A 21,147-nucleotide genomic window follows, 5' to 3' on the forward strand; every position below is an offset into this window, starting at 1 on the left:
ATAATTACACGCTAAGTTATATCCCTAGTTGGATAAGCAACATGCTATAATCTCAAGTGTGCCAACAGGGAAAAATTGCCCAGTGCGGAAAGGAAACAAGGACCTACAAGAGACAGATGAGAGTGATCATGAATAGAAAGTAAATCAATGGTTAATTGCTGATGATACTGTACTGGTTGCAGACTCAGAAGAAAGATTTGGTCGATTAGTGACAGAGTTGGGAAGGGTATGTGAGATATGGAAGTTGAGAGTTAATGTGGGTAAGAGTAATGTTATGAGATGCACGAGAAGGGAGAATGGTGCGAGGTTGAATGTCAAATTAAAGGAGAGTTATTAGAGGAAGTAGATCAGTTTGGTGCGAGGTTGAATGTCATATTGAAAGGAGAGTTACTAGAGGAAGTAGATCAGTTTAGGTGCTTGGGGTCTGTTGCTGCTGCAAATGGTGGAGTGGAAGCAGATGTACGTCAGTGAATGAAGGAAGTAGTGTTGGGGGCAGTGCAGGGAGTGGGAAAGAATAAAGGGTTAGGCATGAAGGTAAAGAGAATTCTGTATAAGAAAGTGATTGTACCAACTGTGATGTATGGATCGGAGTTATGGGGAATGAAAGTGATGGATAGACAGAAATTGAATGTGTCTGAGATGAAGTGTATAAGGAGTATGGCTGGTGAGGGTGAGAACGGGTGTAAGAAATGATTTAGCAGCTAGAGTAGATATGAATGTGTTGAGGTGGTTTAGCCATTTTGAGAGAATAGCAAGTGGCTGTGTGCTAAAGATGATGAATGCAAGAGTTGATGGGAGAAGTACAAGAGGAAGGCCAAAGTTTGGGTAGATGGATGGAGTGAAGAAGGCTCTAGGTGATAGGAAGATAAATATGAGAGGCAAGAGAGCGTGCTAGAAAGAGGATTGAATGGCGAGCGACTGTGACACAGTTCCGGTAGGCCCTGCTGCTTCCTTCGGTCGCCTTGGTGACCACAGAGGTAACAGCAGTAGGGGATTCAGCGTATGAAACTTCATTTGCGGTGGATAACGGGGAACGGTTGGCTGTGGCACCCTAGCAGTACCAGCCAAATTCGGCTGAATCTCTCGTTAGCCTGGGAGGAGAGGAGAGAGGAAAGGTCCCTTTTGTTTGTTTGATGTCGGCTACCCACCAAAATTGGGGGAAGCGCCTACATTAAATTAGATATTTCATATATAAACTGTATAATAATTAAGAGGATGAGAAATAAGATAGAACAGCATGCCTGAGTGTACCCTCAAGCAACAGAACTCTAATCCAAAACTGTGGAAGACCATGGTTGAGAGGTTATGGCACTACCAAAGGCTAGAGATCATTGGTTTGATTTTGGAATGTCCTTCACCTAGAAGAGCAGCTTTCCATAGCTAGTCTCCTTTACCCTTACCATGAGGAAAGTAATCACTGATTAATTACAGTGCAGTGCAAAGAGGACAGAGGAAAGCGTGGAAAAAATAGGCCAGACTATTTGGTGTATGCGTAGGCAAAGACAAAATTAACCGTAACCAAAGAAAAGGATCCTATGTAGTACTGTCTGGCCAGTCAAAGTACCCAATAACTCTATAGCGGTAGTATCTCAATGGGTGGGTCGTGCCCTGGCCAACCTAATACTTGGGTTTATATCATAGCAGCCTGCTTTTCCAACTAGGCTTGTAGCTAAGCTAGTAATAATTATAACAAGTTTTTGGATCAAAATATAAATGTACCATATATACTCGTGTAACAAGTTTTAAAGACTAATTTTGAAACTAAATTCAAGGGGGTCGTATCATACCAGAGATATAAAATTAGTATATGCATTCTTGAACTAGGCTACTTCGATGTTCAAACTATATCCATTTACTGTGGTAAAAATATACAGCTTTATTTGAAACAAACCAGTTTTTGATTAAACTGATGTTATACTTTAATGTATCCAATAACAATGCATGTAAAATTCAAATTTTTTGTATCGCATTTACTATAGAAAACTATAACAAATTATAATCATTCCACTGTTTATGTTAAGTCGATTGACACTAATACGCATTCCAGATCAGCTGATTAAGGCAAAATTTTGATTACCGAAGGATATTTCATATTTTCTAAAAGAAACAATTATTACTTGATCTATCATTTTCCAAGTAAACTAATTCTAATAGTTTTATTTGAAATACTTCTCTCATATTTTATTTACTGTTGAGTTGAATCGCATATCGAAGTCAACCAGAGTTTCATTCATATGGTCGATGTACGATGATTTAGTTTTTTTTTATCTAGCTCTGTTGTGCTTGATTATAAAATTTAGAAAGTGATCTATATAGTATTATAAAAAAACTATTTTCTTAGTTTTCGGACGTTTTTCAACTTTATCTTCAAAATTCGGCATTTACATTTAATTATGTGATTTGCAAATTTATAGGTTTCCACTATATTTCCCTTTTGTTTCTTCCAGTATTGGACAAAGCCTTCCCTAAATGCAAACCGCATAGCGGCGATGAATATCGTTTGTGTTCTCGCATTCATTTACAGCTTTTCATTTTATATTTGGTAGTACATTTTCTTGATGACCTTTTCTCCATAGTGTATAAGGGTATAATGTAAATAAGTCAGTCCTATGCTAATTTTTTTACTATTGTACGATGTTATTTGATTCGATTGTTCACAATGAAACTACTGTTTTTTGTTCGATTGTTATTGTGGCTGTATGTGTTTAAGCAATAATTATAAAGATACTGACAATAATTTTATACTTAAAATTTTAATTTTACAACCCACTGAAGTAAATGGAATAACAAAATGGAGTAAAAAAGGTTAGCCAACTGAAATTTGGTTTCTCAAAAAGTACCTCGCATGTCACCCGATATACGATATAATATTTTATGGATGAAAAAGTGGGGGTCGAACAATATGCGAGATCGGCTGTTACATGAGTATATATGGTATTTATTTTATAAAATAATTACATTTGCATAGAATATGCTTTATGGTTAAAATCATGTCACACTCACTGGTAGGTAACTATCCCAAGGACTGCATAAAGATAATAGTGGAAAAGGACAGAAGGTAAATGTTTGTTTAGTAAAATCTGCATAGTGGATTCCTTAAATAACTTCATGAGGAACCACCTCCTTCATTCGACTGAAATAACAAATTTTAAGTAATTTGTATTTTTATTAGCTATACTTACGAGGAACTTTTTTAGGAGATCTGGGGTGTTGGCCCCCATACTGACCAGAATTTTCCATTAGGCCTCTCCCCTGTTCTCTCCTAATAGTGTACATCTGGCAGTACCCACAATCCCTACACTCACCCGGTACCGGTCAAGGCTGGACATAATCACCAGTACGAATCTTTAGCACAAATCCTCTGAACTTCCACTCATGAACCATGAGGGGACAGATAGGCGGGCAGTGAAACAAGTTCCTCGTAAGTGAAACTAGGAAAAATACAAATTACTTAAGGAGACCGTCCGCCATTTTTTTTCTAATGATCCAAATTGCACAATTTCTATATATGTTTTAGACATATATAGGCTAATACCTTCATTATATAAAAATTTCAAGTCATTTGATCAAAAACTTTTGTATTTATTAGCAAAAATCATGATTTAAAAAAAAAAATTAGGTAAATTTTTCCCGACTACTATAATAACAATTGTATTGAAACTTATACCATAAAAACTACTTTATCAACCGAACAATTCTGTCAAGACAGAATTTTGATTTTCCTTTCTGTTTTTTTTTTAATGAATTTTTATTTTTTTTCCTCGTCTAGACGGAAAATAATCGTGAAAAAAAAAATGTGAAAAGAAAATCAAAATTTTGTCTGACAGAATTGTGAGATTTTTATTCTTCTTTTCAACGATATCTTTCTCTCTAATATCGAACAACAAATAAGTGAGAAAAATGTACCTAAGTGTGAATAAGTATGTTTTTGAGTTATGAGCTCCCAAAGATTTGCAGCAAACTTTTGCTTCTTTTCTAAAAGAAATCAAGACAATATTAATATAACTTTTATTGTTTATTCCTACATAAATGCACCCTAAACGAGGTATTTGAACCCTCAGTTTACTATTCCTATGTTATGAGTTGCCAGCGATCTCTAATTGTTGCCAGTGTTTTAGTTAGCAGCTTTCAGCTTTGTACTCTTATTCATGCTTCCCTCTTTCTTGGTTCTTTTTTCTTGTTCTCCACTTAATTCTTGTTCTTTCTATCACCTTATGTAACATTGGCATTGCTATGAAGTTCCAGAGGACGTTGTGAAAGCACAATCAACATACGAACGTCAAGTAAATAAAACACATGCATTACAATTTCTATGTCTTTGGAAACTTTGCTGATGTTCTCGTAGCTGGTAGTTTTCATTCTCCTACCCACTACCAATGCCTTTCATTTCTGCCAGAAGTACGAGATTTCAAAACATATAAAAAAAAAAAAGAGAGAGAGAGAGAGAGAGAGAGAGAGAGAGAGAGAGAGAGAGAGAGAGAGAGAGAGAGAGAGCGAGAGAGAGAGAGAGAGAGAGAGAGAGAGAGAGAGAGAGAGAGAGAGAGAGAGATTGTTTTATGTATGTAAATGTAAATTTAAAAAAAAAAAAAAAAAAAAAAAGATAGGTTACAACATGTATACTCTTCAGACTTTTAAAACCTTCCCTTTAACTTAATGCATACAGTACTAAACTAAAACAGGCAAAAATATTAAAATGTTAGAATATTAAAGTAAAAAATAAAGATTGTTACTGTACTCACCACGAAAAAAGTTCAAGAAAAACTTGAATGATGATGGCGATGAATTTGCTGCACAGTAATGATGATGATGAAGCTGATGATGTCTTCTACTGTGCAGCCAATGATAGTATTTTACGTCTCTTCAGACAGAGGTGTCTTTTCCTGGGACACCTCTTCAACTTCTTCCTGGGAAACTTCAATTTCTTCCGAAGGCGTACTAGCAGGAGGCACTGGCTCTTTTTTGCGAGGCTGAAAGAACATTGTGATCGGAAGTTGCTGCCGCTGCTTCTTTTTTCGCTCGAAGAGCATCCTGTAGGGAGTCATGTCTCCATCGATCTTGTTGCAGAATTGCATAGACCGAACCATATCCTCATGCCACTCTTGCAACATTTCTTTCACCTCCTTTATATGGTTGCAGACCTTGGCAAGCCGTTCTAATGTTAAGCCCGTTTCTGCGACATTTTCTTGGGTCTCTTCCTGTGTTTCGCTCTCTTCTTCCCTGGCCGATTTCGTTAGGTCTTCTAGGTCTGCGTCAGTTAGCGGCTGGGAATGGCAGTCCAACAACTCGTCGACGTCTTCAGTCGTCATGTCGCCAAACCCGTCACCTCCAATTATGGCAGCCAACTGCACAGATTTGCGTATTGCAGAGTGTTGGATTTCAGACGGAGTAAATCCCTCGTCGTCGTAAACAATCTGGGGCCACAACTTCTTCCAGCTCGCATTCACGGTTGCAGGTTTCATTTCTTGCAGTGCCTTCTGAATGTTCTGCAGGCACGTGGCTATGGTGTACTGCCGCCAGTATGCCTTCAAATTAAAATCTTCATCTTCATCTTCTTGGGCAGCATCCACACACGCAACGAGCTCCGCCAAGGTATTCTTCGTGCACTGTAGAGGGCCTTGAACGGCCTGATAACCCCCTGGTCCATCGGTTGAATTAATGACGTGGTGTTGGGTGGCAGGAACTCAACCTGAACGCCCTCACGCGACAGGTCAGTTGCGTGTCTACCAGCGTTATCCATAAGGAGAAGGATCTTGAATGGCAAGCCCTTCTCTAAGAGATATTGACCCACTTGCAGGATGAAACACTGGTGGAACCAGTAGGAGGTCAGCATCTTCGTAATCCATGCTTTTGGATTATGCATCCAGTACACGGGAAGGAGATTCTTATTCTTATTTTTCAAAGCGTGGCTTTAGCAAAAATCCAGCAGCATTGCCACATATCATGAGGGTAACGCGATCCTTGAATGCTCTAAAGCCAGAGGCTTTGGCTTCTTCTTTGAACAGGAAAGTTTGCGACGGCATTCTCTTCCAAAACAACCCAGTCTCATCCATATTAAACACTTGTTCCGGCTTGTATCCACCTTCGGCGATAATATTCTTGAACGTCTCATTCACGTAAGTTTCAGAAGCGGCAGTGTCAGCGGAAGCAGCCTCGCCATGCAGGGAAACGATTTTCAGGGCGAAGCGTTTCTGAAACTTCATGAACCATTCTTTGCTGGCGAAAAAACGTTGTTTCTGACGCTGGGAATCAGTGGATGTCCCTGGTTGACGTTCATCTACATCATCATCATCTTCAGCATGGTCGCCATCGTCGTCTTGAGGTTCCTTTGCTGCAAAATTCTCATACAAGCTCAAAGCCTTGGTTCGGATGGTGTTCGCATCCAAGGTTATGTTCCTCTTCCGGCAGTCGGCAATCCACACTGCTAAAGCACCTTCCATGCGTACGATTGTTTTATTACGCGTGGTAACGACTCGCTTCGCTGATCTGCTAAAGGTGATGGTAGCCGTCTTTCTAATGTTCGCCTCGTCCTTCTTGATATAGCGAACGGTGGATTCGTTGACTCCAAAATGACGGGCTGCAGCCGCGTAACTTCAACAGTCTTTTAACATATCGAGAAGCGTCACCTTCTCAGCAATCGTCATCATCTTTCGGTGGCGTTTAGGCTCACTACCAGCCTTAGTAGAAGCAGAACGCTTGGGAGGCATTGCACAGTAGGTTTTAACAGAAAGTTCAACAAAAAGTTCAACTTAAAACACTCACGCACAGCACAGATTAAAGTTCACAATAACTTAACAACATCTACACAGCGATACGGCGGGAGACAAAGTGACTGCGAATACGTAGATGCTGCGGGTTGGAGATGCGGGCAAAACACCAATCACAGGCTAGATAACAAAACTTGGGTTCTGATTTGTCATCTATCAGCGCTTGAACCAATCACAACCCGTCTTATATGCTACGTAGGTTACCAATTCAAAGTACAAGATACCCTACGTATACAGTAATAATAATAATAATAATAATAAATAATAATAATAATAATGATAATAATAATTTTAATAATAACAACGATAATAATAATAATAATAATACAGCTTTACGTACGCTATTTTACGCTTGTTTTGTTGTAGGATATCTCTCTCTCTCGTACGCTTATTCGAGATGTGATTTTTGCAACAAAGAATATTATTGGATGCAGTACTACGTACGTATACATACAAAAGATTCATGGAAAAGATGCACATCCATTACATTTGTAGTACAGTAGTAGCCATCAGCAGCCTTACACCATTCTAATATGGTGTGACTGCATCTGATTTGCGTTTCATGTTCTCTTCCAAAAAAACCCAGTCTCATCCATATTAAACACTTGTTCCGGCTTGTATCCACCTTCGGCGATAATATTCTTGAACGTCTCGTTCACGTAAGTTTCGGAAGCGGCAGTGTCAGCGGAAGCAGCCTCGCCATGCAGGGAAATGCTTTTCAGGGCGAAGCGTTTCTGAAACTTCACGAACCATCCTTTGCTGGCGGAAAAACGTTGTTTCTGACGCTGGGAATCAGTGGATGTCCCTGGTTGACGTTCATCTACATCATCATCATCTTCAGCATGGTCGCCATCGTCGTCTTGAGGTTCCTTTGCTGCAAAATTCTCATACAAGCTCAAAGCCTTGGTTCGGATGGTGTTCTTATCCAAGGTTATGTTCTTCTTCCGGCAGTTGGCAATCCACACTGCTAAAGCACCTTCCATGCGTACGATCGTTTTATTACGCGTGGTAACGACTCGCTTCGCTGATCTGCTAAAGGTGATGGTAGCCGTCTTTCTAATGTTCGCCTCGTCCTTCTTGATATAGCGAACGGTGGATTCGTTGACTCCAAAATGACGGGCTGCGGCCGCGTAACTTCAACCGTCTTTTAACATATCGAGAAGCGTCACCTTCTCAGCAATCGTCATCATCTTTCGGTGGCGTTTAGGCTCACTACCAGCCTTAGTAGAAGCAGAACGCTTGGGAGGCATTGCACAGTAGGTTTTAACAGAAAGTTCAACTTAAAACAGTCACGCACAGCACAGATTAAAGTTCACAATAACTTAGCAACATCTACACAGCGATACGGCGGGACACAAAGTGACTGCGAATACGTAGATGCTGCGGGTTGGAGATGCGGGCAAAACACCAATCACAGACTAGATAACAAAACTTGGGTTCTGATTCGTCATCTATCAGCGCTTGAACCAATCACAACCCGTCTTATATGCTACGTAGGTTACCAATTCAAAGTACAAGGTACCCTACGAATACAGTAATAATAATAATAAATAATGATAATAATAATGATAATAATAATTTTAATAATAACAACGATAATAATAATAATAATAATACAGCTTTACGTACGCTATTTTACGCTTGTTTTGTTGTAGGATATCTCTCTCTCTCGTACGCTTATTCGAGATGTGATTTTTGCAACAAAGAATATTATTGGATGCAGTACTACGTACGTATACATACAAAAGATTCATGGAAAAGATGCACATCCATTACATTTGTAGTACAGTAGTAGCCATCAGCAGCCTTACACCATTCTAATATGGTGTGACTGCATCTGATTTGCGTTTCATGTTCTCTTCCAAAAAAACCCAGTCTCATCCATATTAAACACTTGTTCCGGCTTGTATCCACCTTCGGCGATAATATTCTTGAACGTCTCGTTCACGTAAGTTTCAGAAGCGGCAGTGTCAGCGGAAGCAGCCTCGCCATGCAGGGAAACGCTTTTCAGGGCGAAGCGTTTCTGAAACTTCACGAACCATCCTTTGCTGGCGGAAAAACGTTTCTGACGCTGGGAATCAGTGGATGTCCCTGGTTGCCGTTCATATACATCATCATCATCTTCAGCATGGTCGCCATCGTCGTCTTGAGGTTCCTTTGCTGCAAAATTCTCATACAAGCTCAAAGCCTTGGTTCGGATGGTGTTCGTATCCAAGGTTATGTTCTTCTTCCGGCAGTCGGCAATCCACACTGCTAAAGCACCTTCCATGCGTACGATTGTTTTATTACGCGTGGTAACGACTCGCTTCGCTGATCTGCTAAAGGTGATGGTAGCCGTCTTTCTAATGTTCGCCTCGTCCTTCTTGATATAGGGAACGGTGGATTCGTTGACTCCAAAATGACGGGCTGCGACCGCGTAACTTCAACCGACTTTTAACATATCGAGAAGCGTCACCTTCTCAGCAATCGTCATCATCTTTCGGTGGCGTTTAGGCTCACTACCAGCCTTAGTAGAAGCAGAACGCTTGGGAGGCATTGCACAGTAGGTTTTAACAGAAAGTTCAACAAAAAGTTCAACTTAAAACATTCACGCACAGCACAGATTAAAGTTCACAATAACTTAACAACATCTACACAGCGATACGGCGGGAGACAAAGTGACTGCGAATACGTAGATGCTGCGGGTTGGAGATGCGGGCAAAACACCAATCACAGGCTAGATAACAAAACTTGGGTTCTGATTCGTCATCTATCAGCGCTTGAACCAATCACAACCCGTCTTATATGCTACGTAGGTTACCAATTCAAAGTACAAGGTACCCTACGTATACAGTAATAATAATAATAATAATAATAATAATAAATAATGATAATAATAATGATAATAATAATTTTAATAATAACAACGATAATAATAATACAGCTTTACGTACGCTATTTTACGCTTGTTTTGTTGTAGGATATCTCTCTCTCTCTCTCGTACGCTTATTCGAGATGTGATTTTTGCAACAAAGAATATTATTGGATGCAGTACTACGTACGTATACATACAAAAGATTCATGGAAAAGATGCACATTCATTACATTTGTAGTACAGTAGTAGCCATCAGCAGCCTTACACCATTCTAATATGGTATGACTGCATCTGATTTGCGTTTCATGTTCTCTTCCAAAACAACCCAGTCTCATCCATATTAAACACTTGTTCCGGCTTGTATCCACCTTCGGCGATAATATTCTTGAACGTCTCGTTCACGTAAGTTTCAGAAGCGGCAGTGTCAGCGGAAGCAGCCTCACCATGCAGGGAAAGGCTTTTCAGGGCGAAGCGTTTCTGAAACTCCACGAACCATCCTTTGCTGGCGGAAAAACGTTGTTTCTGACGCTGGGAATCAGTGGATGTCCCTGGTTGATGTTCATCTACATCATCATCATCTTCAGCATGGTCGCCATCGTCGTCTTGAGGTTCCTTTGCTGCAAAATTCTCATACAAGCTCAAAGCCTTGGTTCGGATGGTGTTCTTATCCAAGGTTATGTTCTTCTTCCGGCAGTCGGCAATCCACACTGCTAAAGCACCTTCCATGCGTACGATTGTTTTATTACGCGTGGTAACGACTCGCTTCGCTGATCTGCTAAAGGTGATGGTAGCCGTCTTTCTAATGTTCGCCTCGTCCTTCTTGATATAGGGAACGGTGGATTCGTTGACTCCAAAATGACGGGCTGCGGCCGCGTAACTTCAACCGTCTTTTAACATATCGAGAAGCGTCACCTTCTCAGCAATCGTCATCATCTTTCGGTGGCGTTTAGGCTCACTACCAGCCTTAGTAGAAGCAGAACGCTTGGGAGGCATTGCACAGTAGGTTTTAACAGAAAGTTCAACAAAAAGTTCAACTTAAAACATTCACGCACAGCACAGATTAAAGTTCACAATAACTTAACATCTACACAGCGATACGGCGGGAGACAAAGTGACTGCGAATACGTAGATGCTGCGGGTTGGAGATGCGGGCAAAACACCAATCACAGGCTAGATAACAAAACTTGGGTTCTGATTCGTCATCTATCAGCGCTTGAACCAATCACAACCCGTCTTATATGCTACGTAGGTTACCAATTCAAAGTACAAGGTACCCTACGTATACAGTAATAATAATAATAATAATAATAAATAATGATAATAATAATGATAATAATAATAATTTTAATAATAACAACGATAATAATAATACAGCTTTACGTACGCTATTTTACGCTTGTTTTGTTGTAGGATATCTCTCTCTCTCTCTCTCGTACGCTTATTCGAGATGTGATTTTTGCAACAAAGAATATTATTGGATGCAGTACTACGTACGTATACATACAAAAGATTCATGGAAAAGATGCACATTCATTACATTTGTAGTACAGTAGTAGCCATCAGCAGCCTTACACCATTCTAATATGGTGTGACTGCATCTGATTTGCGTTTCATGTTCTCTTCCAAAACAACCCAGTCTCATCCATATTAAACACTTGTTCCGGCTTGTATCCACCTTCGGCGATAATATTCTTGAACGTCTCGTTCACGTAAGTTTCAGAAGCGGCAGTGTCAGCGGAAGCAACCTCACCATGCAGGGAAACGCTTTTCAGGGCGAAGCGTTTCTGAAACTTCACGAACCATCCTTTGCTGGCGGAAAAACGTTGTTTCTGACGCTGGGAATCAGTGGATGTCCCTGGTTGACGTTCATCTACATCATCATCATCTTCAGCATGGTTGCCATCGTCGTCTTGAGGTTCCTTTGCTGCAAAATTCTCATACAAGCTCAAAGCCTTGGTTCGGATGGTGTTCTTATCCAAGGTTATGTTCTTCTTCCGGCAGTTGGCAATCCACACTGCTAAAGCACCTTCCATGCGTACGATAGTTTTATTACGCGTGGTAACGACTCGCTTCGCTGATCTGCTAAAGGTGATGGTAGCCGTCTTTCTAATGTTCGCCTCGTCCTTCTTGATATAGCGAACGGTGGATTCGTTGACTCCAAAATGACGGGCTGCGGCCTCGTAACTTCAACCGTCTTTTAACATATCGAGAAGCGTCACCTTCTCAGCAATCGTCATCATCTTTCGGTGGCGTTTAGGCTCACTACCAGCCTTAGTAGAAGCAGAACGCTTGGGAGGCATTGCACAGTAGGTTTTAACAGAAAGTTCAACAAAAAGTTCAACTTAAAACATTCACGCACAGCACAGATTAAAGTTCACAATAACTTAACAACATCTACACAGCGATACGGCGGGAGACAAAGTGACTGCGAATACGTAGATGCTGCGGGTTGGAGATGCGGGCAAAACACCAATCACAGGTTAGATAACAAAACTTGGGTTCTGATTCGTCATCTATCAGCGCTTGAACCAATCACAACCCGTCTTATATGCTACGTAGGTTACCAATTCAAAGTACAAGGTACCCTACGTATACAGTAATAATAATAATAATAATAATAATAAATAATGATAATAATAATAATGATAATAATAATAATTTTAATAACAACGATAATAATAATAATAATAATAATAATAATAATAATAATACAGCTTTACGTACGCTATTTTACGCTTGTTTTGTTGTAGGATATCTCTCTCTCTCTCGTAGGCTTATTCGAGATGTGATTTTTGCAACAAAGAATATTATTGGATGCAGTACTACGTACGTATACATACAAAAGATTCATGGAAAAGATGCACATCCATTACATTTGTAGTACAGTAGTAGCCATCAGCAGCCTTACACCATTCTAATATGGTATGACTGCATCTGATTTGCGTTTCATGTTCGATTTAATTTTACTACGTACTGTATACAGTACTGAATTATCTTATGATCACATTCTCTTTTCGTGTTTTATTTCTTTCTGTGCTGAATTATATGTCATATGTAATGCAATGAACAATCAGTAAGAGCAGATATTACTAATTACAGTATTAATGGGATTACAGGTAACGAAATATCGTATTTGGGGTCTTCAGATATTGCGGTATTTTCGAAATTTCCGGAAAATCCGCGATATGTATAGGCTATATATATATGGGTTATGAAAAAAACCCGCGAAGTGGTGAATCCGCGATGGTCGAACCGCGAAGTAGCGAGGGCTCACTGTATAGCCATATAAGTAACAAAATACATGCCCGAATATGTCTTGTCTATTTACTTCAACTGAATGCTCAAAAAACTGCTTCTGTTCTTTTATAGATGGCACTAACCATTTTCGTTAAGGCCTGGGTTTCATAAATAAAGGACCTTTAATTACATCTGTGATTTGAAAAAGGTATGTATCCGTTTGGTGCTCTGGATACTCCTCTACCCCTGATGCCTGGCGGATGATCTTAGGAGAGTTAGTATGGACCGGCATGGGTCACTTGCCTTAGTTAGGCACTGCGCATCACAAGGATCTGGCTGCCCTCTGATGACTCTAACCAACGAATCCTCTATGGATTTAATCTTTCTTTGAAAAGCGAAAATGAAAGAATGGCCCCCCATCCCGGGCGTTGCAGGGTGCAAAGAATCTCCCGGTTAATAAATACAAAAGAAAAACTGAAAATTGATAATTGGAATGTTAGAAACATGAATCAGATTTGGAAGTTACAGCAAGTAGAGAATGAATTTATGAATTACAGTTTGGATATCTTAGCCCTCAGTGAAACACTTTGTAAAAGGATCGGTAAAGAACTCACACCAAGGCAATACACATCAACAGTATCTACTCAGGAAGAACAGATGGAGTTGGAAGAGAAGGGGGTAGGAATGACGACACCAAGAGCAGAAAAGTCATTAATGGAATGAAGAGCTGTATATAGCAGATGGTCACTTGCAAAGTTTAAATCAAAGCAGTGCATTATGAGTACTATAGTTAAGTATGCACCAACAAATGATTCCCCTGAAGACAGGAAAGATGAATACTATAAAGAATTGCAGTGTGTAACAGATGAGATCCCAGAGAGATACGAAAATTGTGATTGGTGACTTCAATGCTGAAGTTGCAAGGAATAATCAAGGTATAGAGAATGTGATGGGTGTTGAGGGTCTTGGCGAAGTTGCAAATGAAAATGGGGCAGATTTTATAAGTTTTTGTTCTTTTCCAGCCCAAGGACATCCACAAATATACATGGGCTTCATCATGTGGCAATTACAAAAATCAAATAGATCACATAGCCATTGATAAAGAGAGAAGCTATAGAGGTGCAAATATTGGTAGTGACCACTAGCTCCTCTTGCTACACTGAAATTAAAACCGAATGCACCCAACAGAAATGTAGATAAAATATCTAGGTTTGATACAACTAGCTTCTAGAGGATGAGCAGAGAAATCTTTGTAATTGATTGTAAGAATCGATTTGCAGTCTTAGAGACTTTAGGAGACAAATAGCAAACAATTAACGAATGATACTTGGGATACTATAAAAAGGAGACAAAGATAGAAGTTGATTGTTGGAAGTTTTTGAGGAAGTAATGAAAATTGCAAGGTAGAGCATGCTAAGCATTCCAGTATTGATAGTGAGGTCAAAAGAAAAGCCAGAAATGACAGGCGAGAATATTTAGACAGGAAAGCAGATGAGTCTGACAATGCTATGGATTCGGGGAGTGGCTATGGCATAAGAATTGTACATAGAATTATTATAGAAATCTCTACGGGAGCAAAGCAGAAGCAGCATATACCCATCAAAAAGAGAGATGGAGCTGTTATAACAACAGAAGATGAAGAAAGGCAATGTTGGATGGAAGACTTTAGTGGGGTCATGAATAGAAGATATAAAGGGATTAATTTGATTGATATACCTGAAGCTGAGGAATACCTTGATGTGCTCCTCAATGAATTCAGTGTGTTTGAAGTCGAAGCTATCTTTTTAAAAAACTCGAAGAGATGGGATACCTCTAGTTATGATGGAATAACTGCTGAGATAATATTGGCCGAAAATGATGTGACTCCCAGATTACTTACAAGATTATTTTGTAGAATGTGGCGTGAAGAGGCAAAGCCTGATGAATGGGAGCTAGGAGTGTTGGTGAAAACTGCAAATAGGAGATCCGACTGATGGCAATATTTACAGAGGTATCACACTTACGTCAGTTGTCATGAAAATACTATGTTGTTTATCCTCCTCATGCATTTTGTAATGCATAGAAGAGTTGGTGATGTTGGAAAAGGATTGGACTGTACTGGTAACAGGATATTAGCTGACCTAGAGTATGCTGATGACGCTGTCCTTATTAGCAGAAAACCACAGGTCAAGATAAATAGAAGAAAGACAGAGATGAGGAGATTGGAACATGCAATGGAAGAGGAAATATCATTGGAAGGAAAAAGGTTTAATGAGGTGGAACCATATAAATATTCAGGAACTATGATATCTACTACAGGGATTAAGATTTAGAGTTCAATGAAAGATTGAAAAAATAAATGAGACAATGGCTAGGTTAAGTAGTATCTGGAAATCAAATCGCCCTGAAATTACATATAAAAGTCTGGCTATATATCAGTTTAGTGAGATCGGTGTTACTGTGTGGATATGAGTTGTGGTAGTATAACAATGAAACAATATCCAACAGATTTTATAGATTTGAAAACAAAGCCCTCTCAGAAGAATATTGGCAGGACAGGATTAGAAATGAAACTATAAGAGAGATCACTCAAGTGCCATATGTGGATGAGATCATGGTGAGGGGTAGATGGAGATGGTTTAGGCATGCTCTTCGCTCTCTCCAAGAGATTAGTTCACCAAACTTTCAACCAGGCTCCACAAGGCCCTAGAACAGTTGGAAGACCCAGGCCTACATGGCTGAGGACTATGAAGAGCGAAATAGATGTTAAATGGAGAAGTATTGATTTAAAAAGCTCAAGATGGAGACGAATGGCAATCTAACCGAAGTCCTTTGCGTCAATAGGCATAGGAGGAGATGATGATATGTGGTTTCAAGCTATTTAACTCAAAGTGAGTCACTTTGCCTCCCTCTTCCCGCTAAAAACCATTTTGTTGCTATACCAATGCAAAATAATGGATGCTCCTTATCTTTATAAATTACCACATACCATTTTTCCTACAACTGAGGCTTCTTTATATGGAGGTGAAACGCTCTCCTCCAAAATAATTAAATTCCTTTTGATTCGCTATCAGGACTATCCAAGTCGTTTGAATAATCACTATTAATTACCTAGGTCAATTTAGATTTTTTTATATTCACTTTAGCGTTTGCACAGATTTTTCTTAGAAATCGAGAAATATTTGGTTGCTTTGTAATTACCATTATTTGTTTTGTTTTTATTTCTCTTAATGCCTTTCTTTAGGGTTTTCCTTTTATTGATCCTTCATTTCATCTCTTTTTCTTAAATCTTCGATTGCCTCCCTTTCTGTTACTATTTGAGCAAATGACTTTCTTATTCTTCTCTTTTTTTTTTTTTTTATCATTCTTGGGTGCTTTTTCTGCTAAGATTATCTTTTGTAGGTAAAAGTGTCTCTTTGATAGGCTCGTTCATGATATGAGGTAAAAATAATAAGAATAAACTGGATACGTACAACTTAGGACGAATATTGTTTATGAGATCAGCTTTGTCTGTCGTTGATATCTCTCACTATCATGCTGTTTACTCTAATGTTGCTCGCATTGAACACTATATCAAAAAGGCAACACGCCAGCTGCATCTTTTCTATTGCAGTTATCAACATGGAAATTAGCAGAAAAGGGAAAACATATTTTCCCTAATACCTGAAATTTTCATTTGGATTTGTGAATTATTCTAGGAACAATGTATATACAAGAAAGATTTTTTTTTATTATTATTTGTAGCATTTGGGGGTGACACCCCTCTCGAGGAGGATGTTATCATGATTTGGTCAATATTTTTGAAGGTTCCACCCTTGAGTGTCAACACCTTTGAGTGTGTCCCCAGTTATTAAATAACTTTTTGAAAATCATATCATATCCCTCAGGCTAGAAAGACAAACTTTTTGTAGATGTAGCTCTCAGGGTGTCATCCCCTTTTAGAGTGTCACCCCTGAGCAGACACTCCCCCCCCCCCCCCCATACTGCACTCAAAATGTCTTATTTTTGTATGCTTATGATAACATATATATAGATTTACACATAAAAGTATATTTGTGTGCTCGAATACAAAGTTTAATTCATATATTCATAAAGTAAGGCAAAATTGGACAGTTTTCAAAGCTATGGTGAGGCAAAATTGGACAGGCAACTTTCTCACTTTTTTCTTGGCGAGGCAAAATTGGACAATCTTGGATTACGGACACAAAAATTTATGTAAGTCCATAATTTTTTTATAGTATATTTATATTGATAGTGACCACAAATTGTCATAATTTGGAAATTGAGCGTTGCTGCTTAACGGAGATACAGACATGTCCATAATTGCCTCGCCTCCAAGATGATATTTTTTTTATTGATGAGATATAGAAATTTCTAATTTTCTGATGATTATGAGACAAACTATTTTTATAGATGAGACCTCCCTCTTTTGAAAGCATGTTTGATTTTTGGTCATAGATTATTAATACAAATTTTGTACAAAGGTTTCTAAAAAGGTGTCCAAAATTGCCTTGCCTTACTATATACAGTAAGAAAATATTGATAAAATGTGACTTAGATGAATGCCAAATCTTGAAGCACCATAACAAATTAATAGAATTTGGGTTTGAAATACATCCAGATCGACTTACGACATGTCTCTCGATCCACATCTCAGTTGGAAGTCGACAACTACCTGTACTTTGATGTGACGAGATTTTCTCATTCATAAAAAAATAGGTAATATATGATAGAAGGTTTGTCTGTATCAAAGAAGATATTGTAATGCCATGAACAAATACTTAAATCTTACATTGGAAAAAAGATATTTATACTCACACAACCATCAAAGTCGTCCCCACACCAATTCAGAATCTGTTTTAATCGGGTCTTGTATTTGCCTTGACCGCTGGAGGACTCTCCAATCAGAGCCGAATACGTTGCAAATAAAACTCCTTTCTTCACGTTTCCATTTAAATCAGAATTAATCTTGCCATATTTCATTTTACTAAGAAAATTTACGTGTATGTGTCCTGCACCGATGTCTTTCAAATCACGCTCTGCGTCATATTTTAAATCATTAGACACTGACACCCATATGGATTTCTTTCTACCTTTCAGGTAATTTTCATATATTATGCCCGCTATTGTACGGCCTTTACCTACACCAGCACCATCACCTGAATGAAAAAAAAAAAATGAAAAAGTTAAATAAATACCTTATTTCATTTGTAAATACCTTACATCAACTTGTCCTTAAATATGAAAATCATAAAAGGGGAAAAAAATTACCAAGCAACCGACTGAAGTGCAGTTATGATACAGGTATACAGTAAATGGAAAAACATATCTTATAAAATAAACTTGAGAAATAATTTGATGTATATGAGGGTTTTCTAAGCTTCCAAACTCTTTCAATTTCATAAACAAATTTGAGAAAATGCAGTATTACAGTATAACCTCACTATGCTGATCCCTTATAAAGAAAACATTACATAACATTAATTCCCTCAACAAGGTTTCCAACACTAATTGATCGTGATTGAAAAAAATTAAAAGAAGATAAAGGAAAAGACAAAATCTGGTCTACTTGGCATAAGACCCACTTTTGAGAAAGTTTTCCCTAAAATCTAGACAACTTTTTATAAGTAACCACGCAAACAAACAATAAGATAAATATTTTTTTTTGACAGACCTCAGCAAATATATATATCGGGTAGAATTTATTAAAATAATTCATGCTTTTGATACCACACAATTCTCACCAATAAGGAACCCAGCTCTTGACCCATCAGGAAGGAAATGTTCGTGCTGTTGTGAGGCGTAGGTTATACTTTCTAACTGAAGAGCAGATAATTTCCCTGAATCTATTGATTCATCTGGAATGACCATCTCATACCAAACATCAGGCGGCTCTACGGATGACATGGACGCAGTTTCTACAACCTGGTCAGGATGCTTGATGCCAATTTTCACTGCAATAAAAGAACATTTTTAAAACTATTCCGTACTATATTTATAAATAAAAAAAAAAAAAAAAAAAAAAAAAGGCTGATCACTACTCTAGCAACATTTAATATATAGGAAATGTTAGTGAGCCTTAAAATTGAATAATAATTGGATTTGGTTTTAATATTCTAATGACTGGGAAAAATCAAGACCATTTCTCTAATACTGCATTATTATAATGCACCAATACACACCAATTAAATTCTCTATGCAACAAATATTTTACCACTATTGGAAAGTCCAGCAATTATCAAACTATGGCAATCCACTCATCAAAAGTCCTCATAAACATGTGTATACAGTAACATGATGAACAGGAAACAGTTGCCATAAGCAACAAAATACATTCTACTGAAAACTAATTTCAAATTGGCCATATCGAAGTGAAAACAATTATAATTATTTAAATCTCCTACTAAATTGAATGCAATATATCTAGATATAAATTTCCATCATATCAAATAGTCTTGTTCTAAATAATTTGGACAAAAAATAAATGTGGAAATAATTTGTATTTTTCCTAATATACAAACCTGGAGCTATTTATAGGGTATTACTTTCGGCAATGCTGAAAACCAGCCAAGACAATTTTAGTGAGGGATAATTACCCCACCCGGCAGTTAGCGGGAGAGGGTTGGGGTAGACTGGCTACCTCTCATTCACACATGTTGGTTGAGTAACCACTTTTGCTTTCTGGCAGGACTTCTACGGGGACAGGGTGGCAGTCCAATTTGTATAAATAGCTCCAGGTTTGTATGTTAGGAAAAATATAAATTATTTCCAAATTTTTTATTTGTTCCGACACAGATACAAACCTTCGCTATTTATAGGGTAACTTACTCTTAGGAGGGAGGAAGTTCTACCAACTGGCCTTGGTCATGACCCGGGGTTCCCTCTAATTGATCTTTGATCTAATTAGTAGGAACCCTATCCTCGCTAAAATCAAAGTAGTTACAAGGTAATTCAATGATAGCGGCCTGCAGAGACTTGTGCGAGAGATACTTTTGGCTTGTCTTTACATAGGAACTCAAGGATAAGCATGAGTTCTAAGACCTATCCAATACCCTCCCTCACGAGGTATTGGTGACGTAACAAAGTATTTATTCATACTCAGGATGCACAAGAGAAATGAATCTTACCTGCAGAGGGGTGAGGTTAGCTATGCTTCGGTTTTGTGGAGCTGTTTCACCGGGGGAGGGGGGGGGTGGTGAAAGAAAGAAGGGAGCCATTCTTTTCATTCACCCCCAGACTAACCCGGGTAACCTCAGCCATCAACCCTCTGCTACTTGTCCATCAAAGAGTCTGAGGCATTAGATCACTTGTTGTGCAGCCACCACCGGACCAATGGAAAAGGTTTCGATGCTCCTGTGGGTTACGTCTTTCAGATAGTGGGTTGTGAAGGTCATCTGCCGCTTCCAAACGCCCACTTGCAATACCTGTGCCACAGAAAAATTCTTCTTGAACGCCAGGGACGTTGCAATGCCTCTGACATCATGAGCTCTGGGTTAATTGGACAGAGGAGGGTCTGGATATAGAGCGTACTCGATTACTTTCCTTATCCAGGAAGAAATAGTATTCCTCATGACCCTCCTCTTGACCTTCCCCGTGCTGATAAAAGACACTTGTACACGGGGGCGAGCTTTTGCTGTTCTTCTTAAGTAACACCTCAGACTCCTTACTGGACATAGTAACAGTTGGTCTGGATCTTCGGTTACACAAAGACACTCTATCCGGAATGGGCCGAACCTGGAGTCCAGCACATGCGGATTTTGAGTCTTAGCTACAAATTCAGGGACATAGTTGAGGATTACTTCCCCCTTCTCCTAGAGTGGGAGACATCAGCATATAGACCATGAAGTTCGCTGACTCTCTTGGCCGAAGCCAGAGCGAGCAGGAATACTGTCTTCCACGTGAGGTGGCGATCGGAGGCCTGGCGTAGTGGTTCATAGGGGAAGCCCTTCAGAGACCTGAGGACCTGAACCATGTTCCAAGGGGGGAGGTCTTAGCTCTGCCTGGGGACAATTAAGCTCGTAACTACGTATGAGCAAAGAAAGTTCCGAGGAGGAAATATCGACTACTTTCCATCTTAAGGCGGGACTCAAGGCTGAGCAGTAGCCTTTGACTGCCTAGACCGAGAGAAGCATTTCTTCCCGAAGGTATGCAAGAAACTCTGCTTTAGTTGGAACAGAGACATCGAGGGGAAAGATACCCCTTCCATGACACCAACCACAGAAAACTGACCACTTAGCCTGGTAGACTGCCTCTGGTTCTCCTGAGGTGTCCAGCCATTCTTTTCGCAACCGGTTGCGTAAACCTCTCTGTGTG

The 21,147-nt window shown here is 39.1% G+C and overlaps 1 protein-coding gene across 1 annotated transcript in view; it reads right to left on the bottom strand.

The window, feature by feature from the left end:
- Window positions 1-21,147, bottom strand: part of sno (strawberry notch) — a 276,724-nt gene that overhangs the window by 68,754 nt on the left and 186,823 nt on the right. The window contains exons 9-10 of the mRNA XM_068368814.1: window positions 18,579-18,788; window positions 17,653-17,993 (exon numbers count right to left, since the gene is read on the bottom strand). Of these exons, the coding sequence (XP_068224915.1) occupies window positions 17,653-17,993; window positions 18,579-18,788 (551 nt within the window). The remainder of the gene's footprint in view (window positions 1-17,652; window positions 17,994-18,578; window positions 18,789-21,147) is intronic.

This window comes from Palaemon carinicauda, chromosome 3, assembly GCF_036898095.1.
Source record: "Palaemon carinicauda isolate YSFRI2023 chromosome 3, ASM3689809v2, whole genome shotgun sequence".
Taxonomy (NCBI): Eukaryota; Metazoa; Arthropoda; class Malacostraca; order Decapoda; family Palaemonidae; genus Palaemon; species Palaemon carinicauda.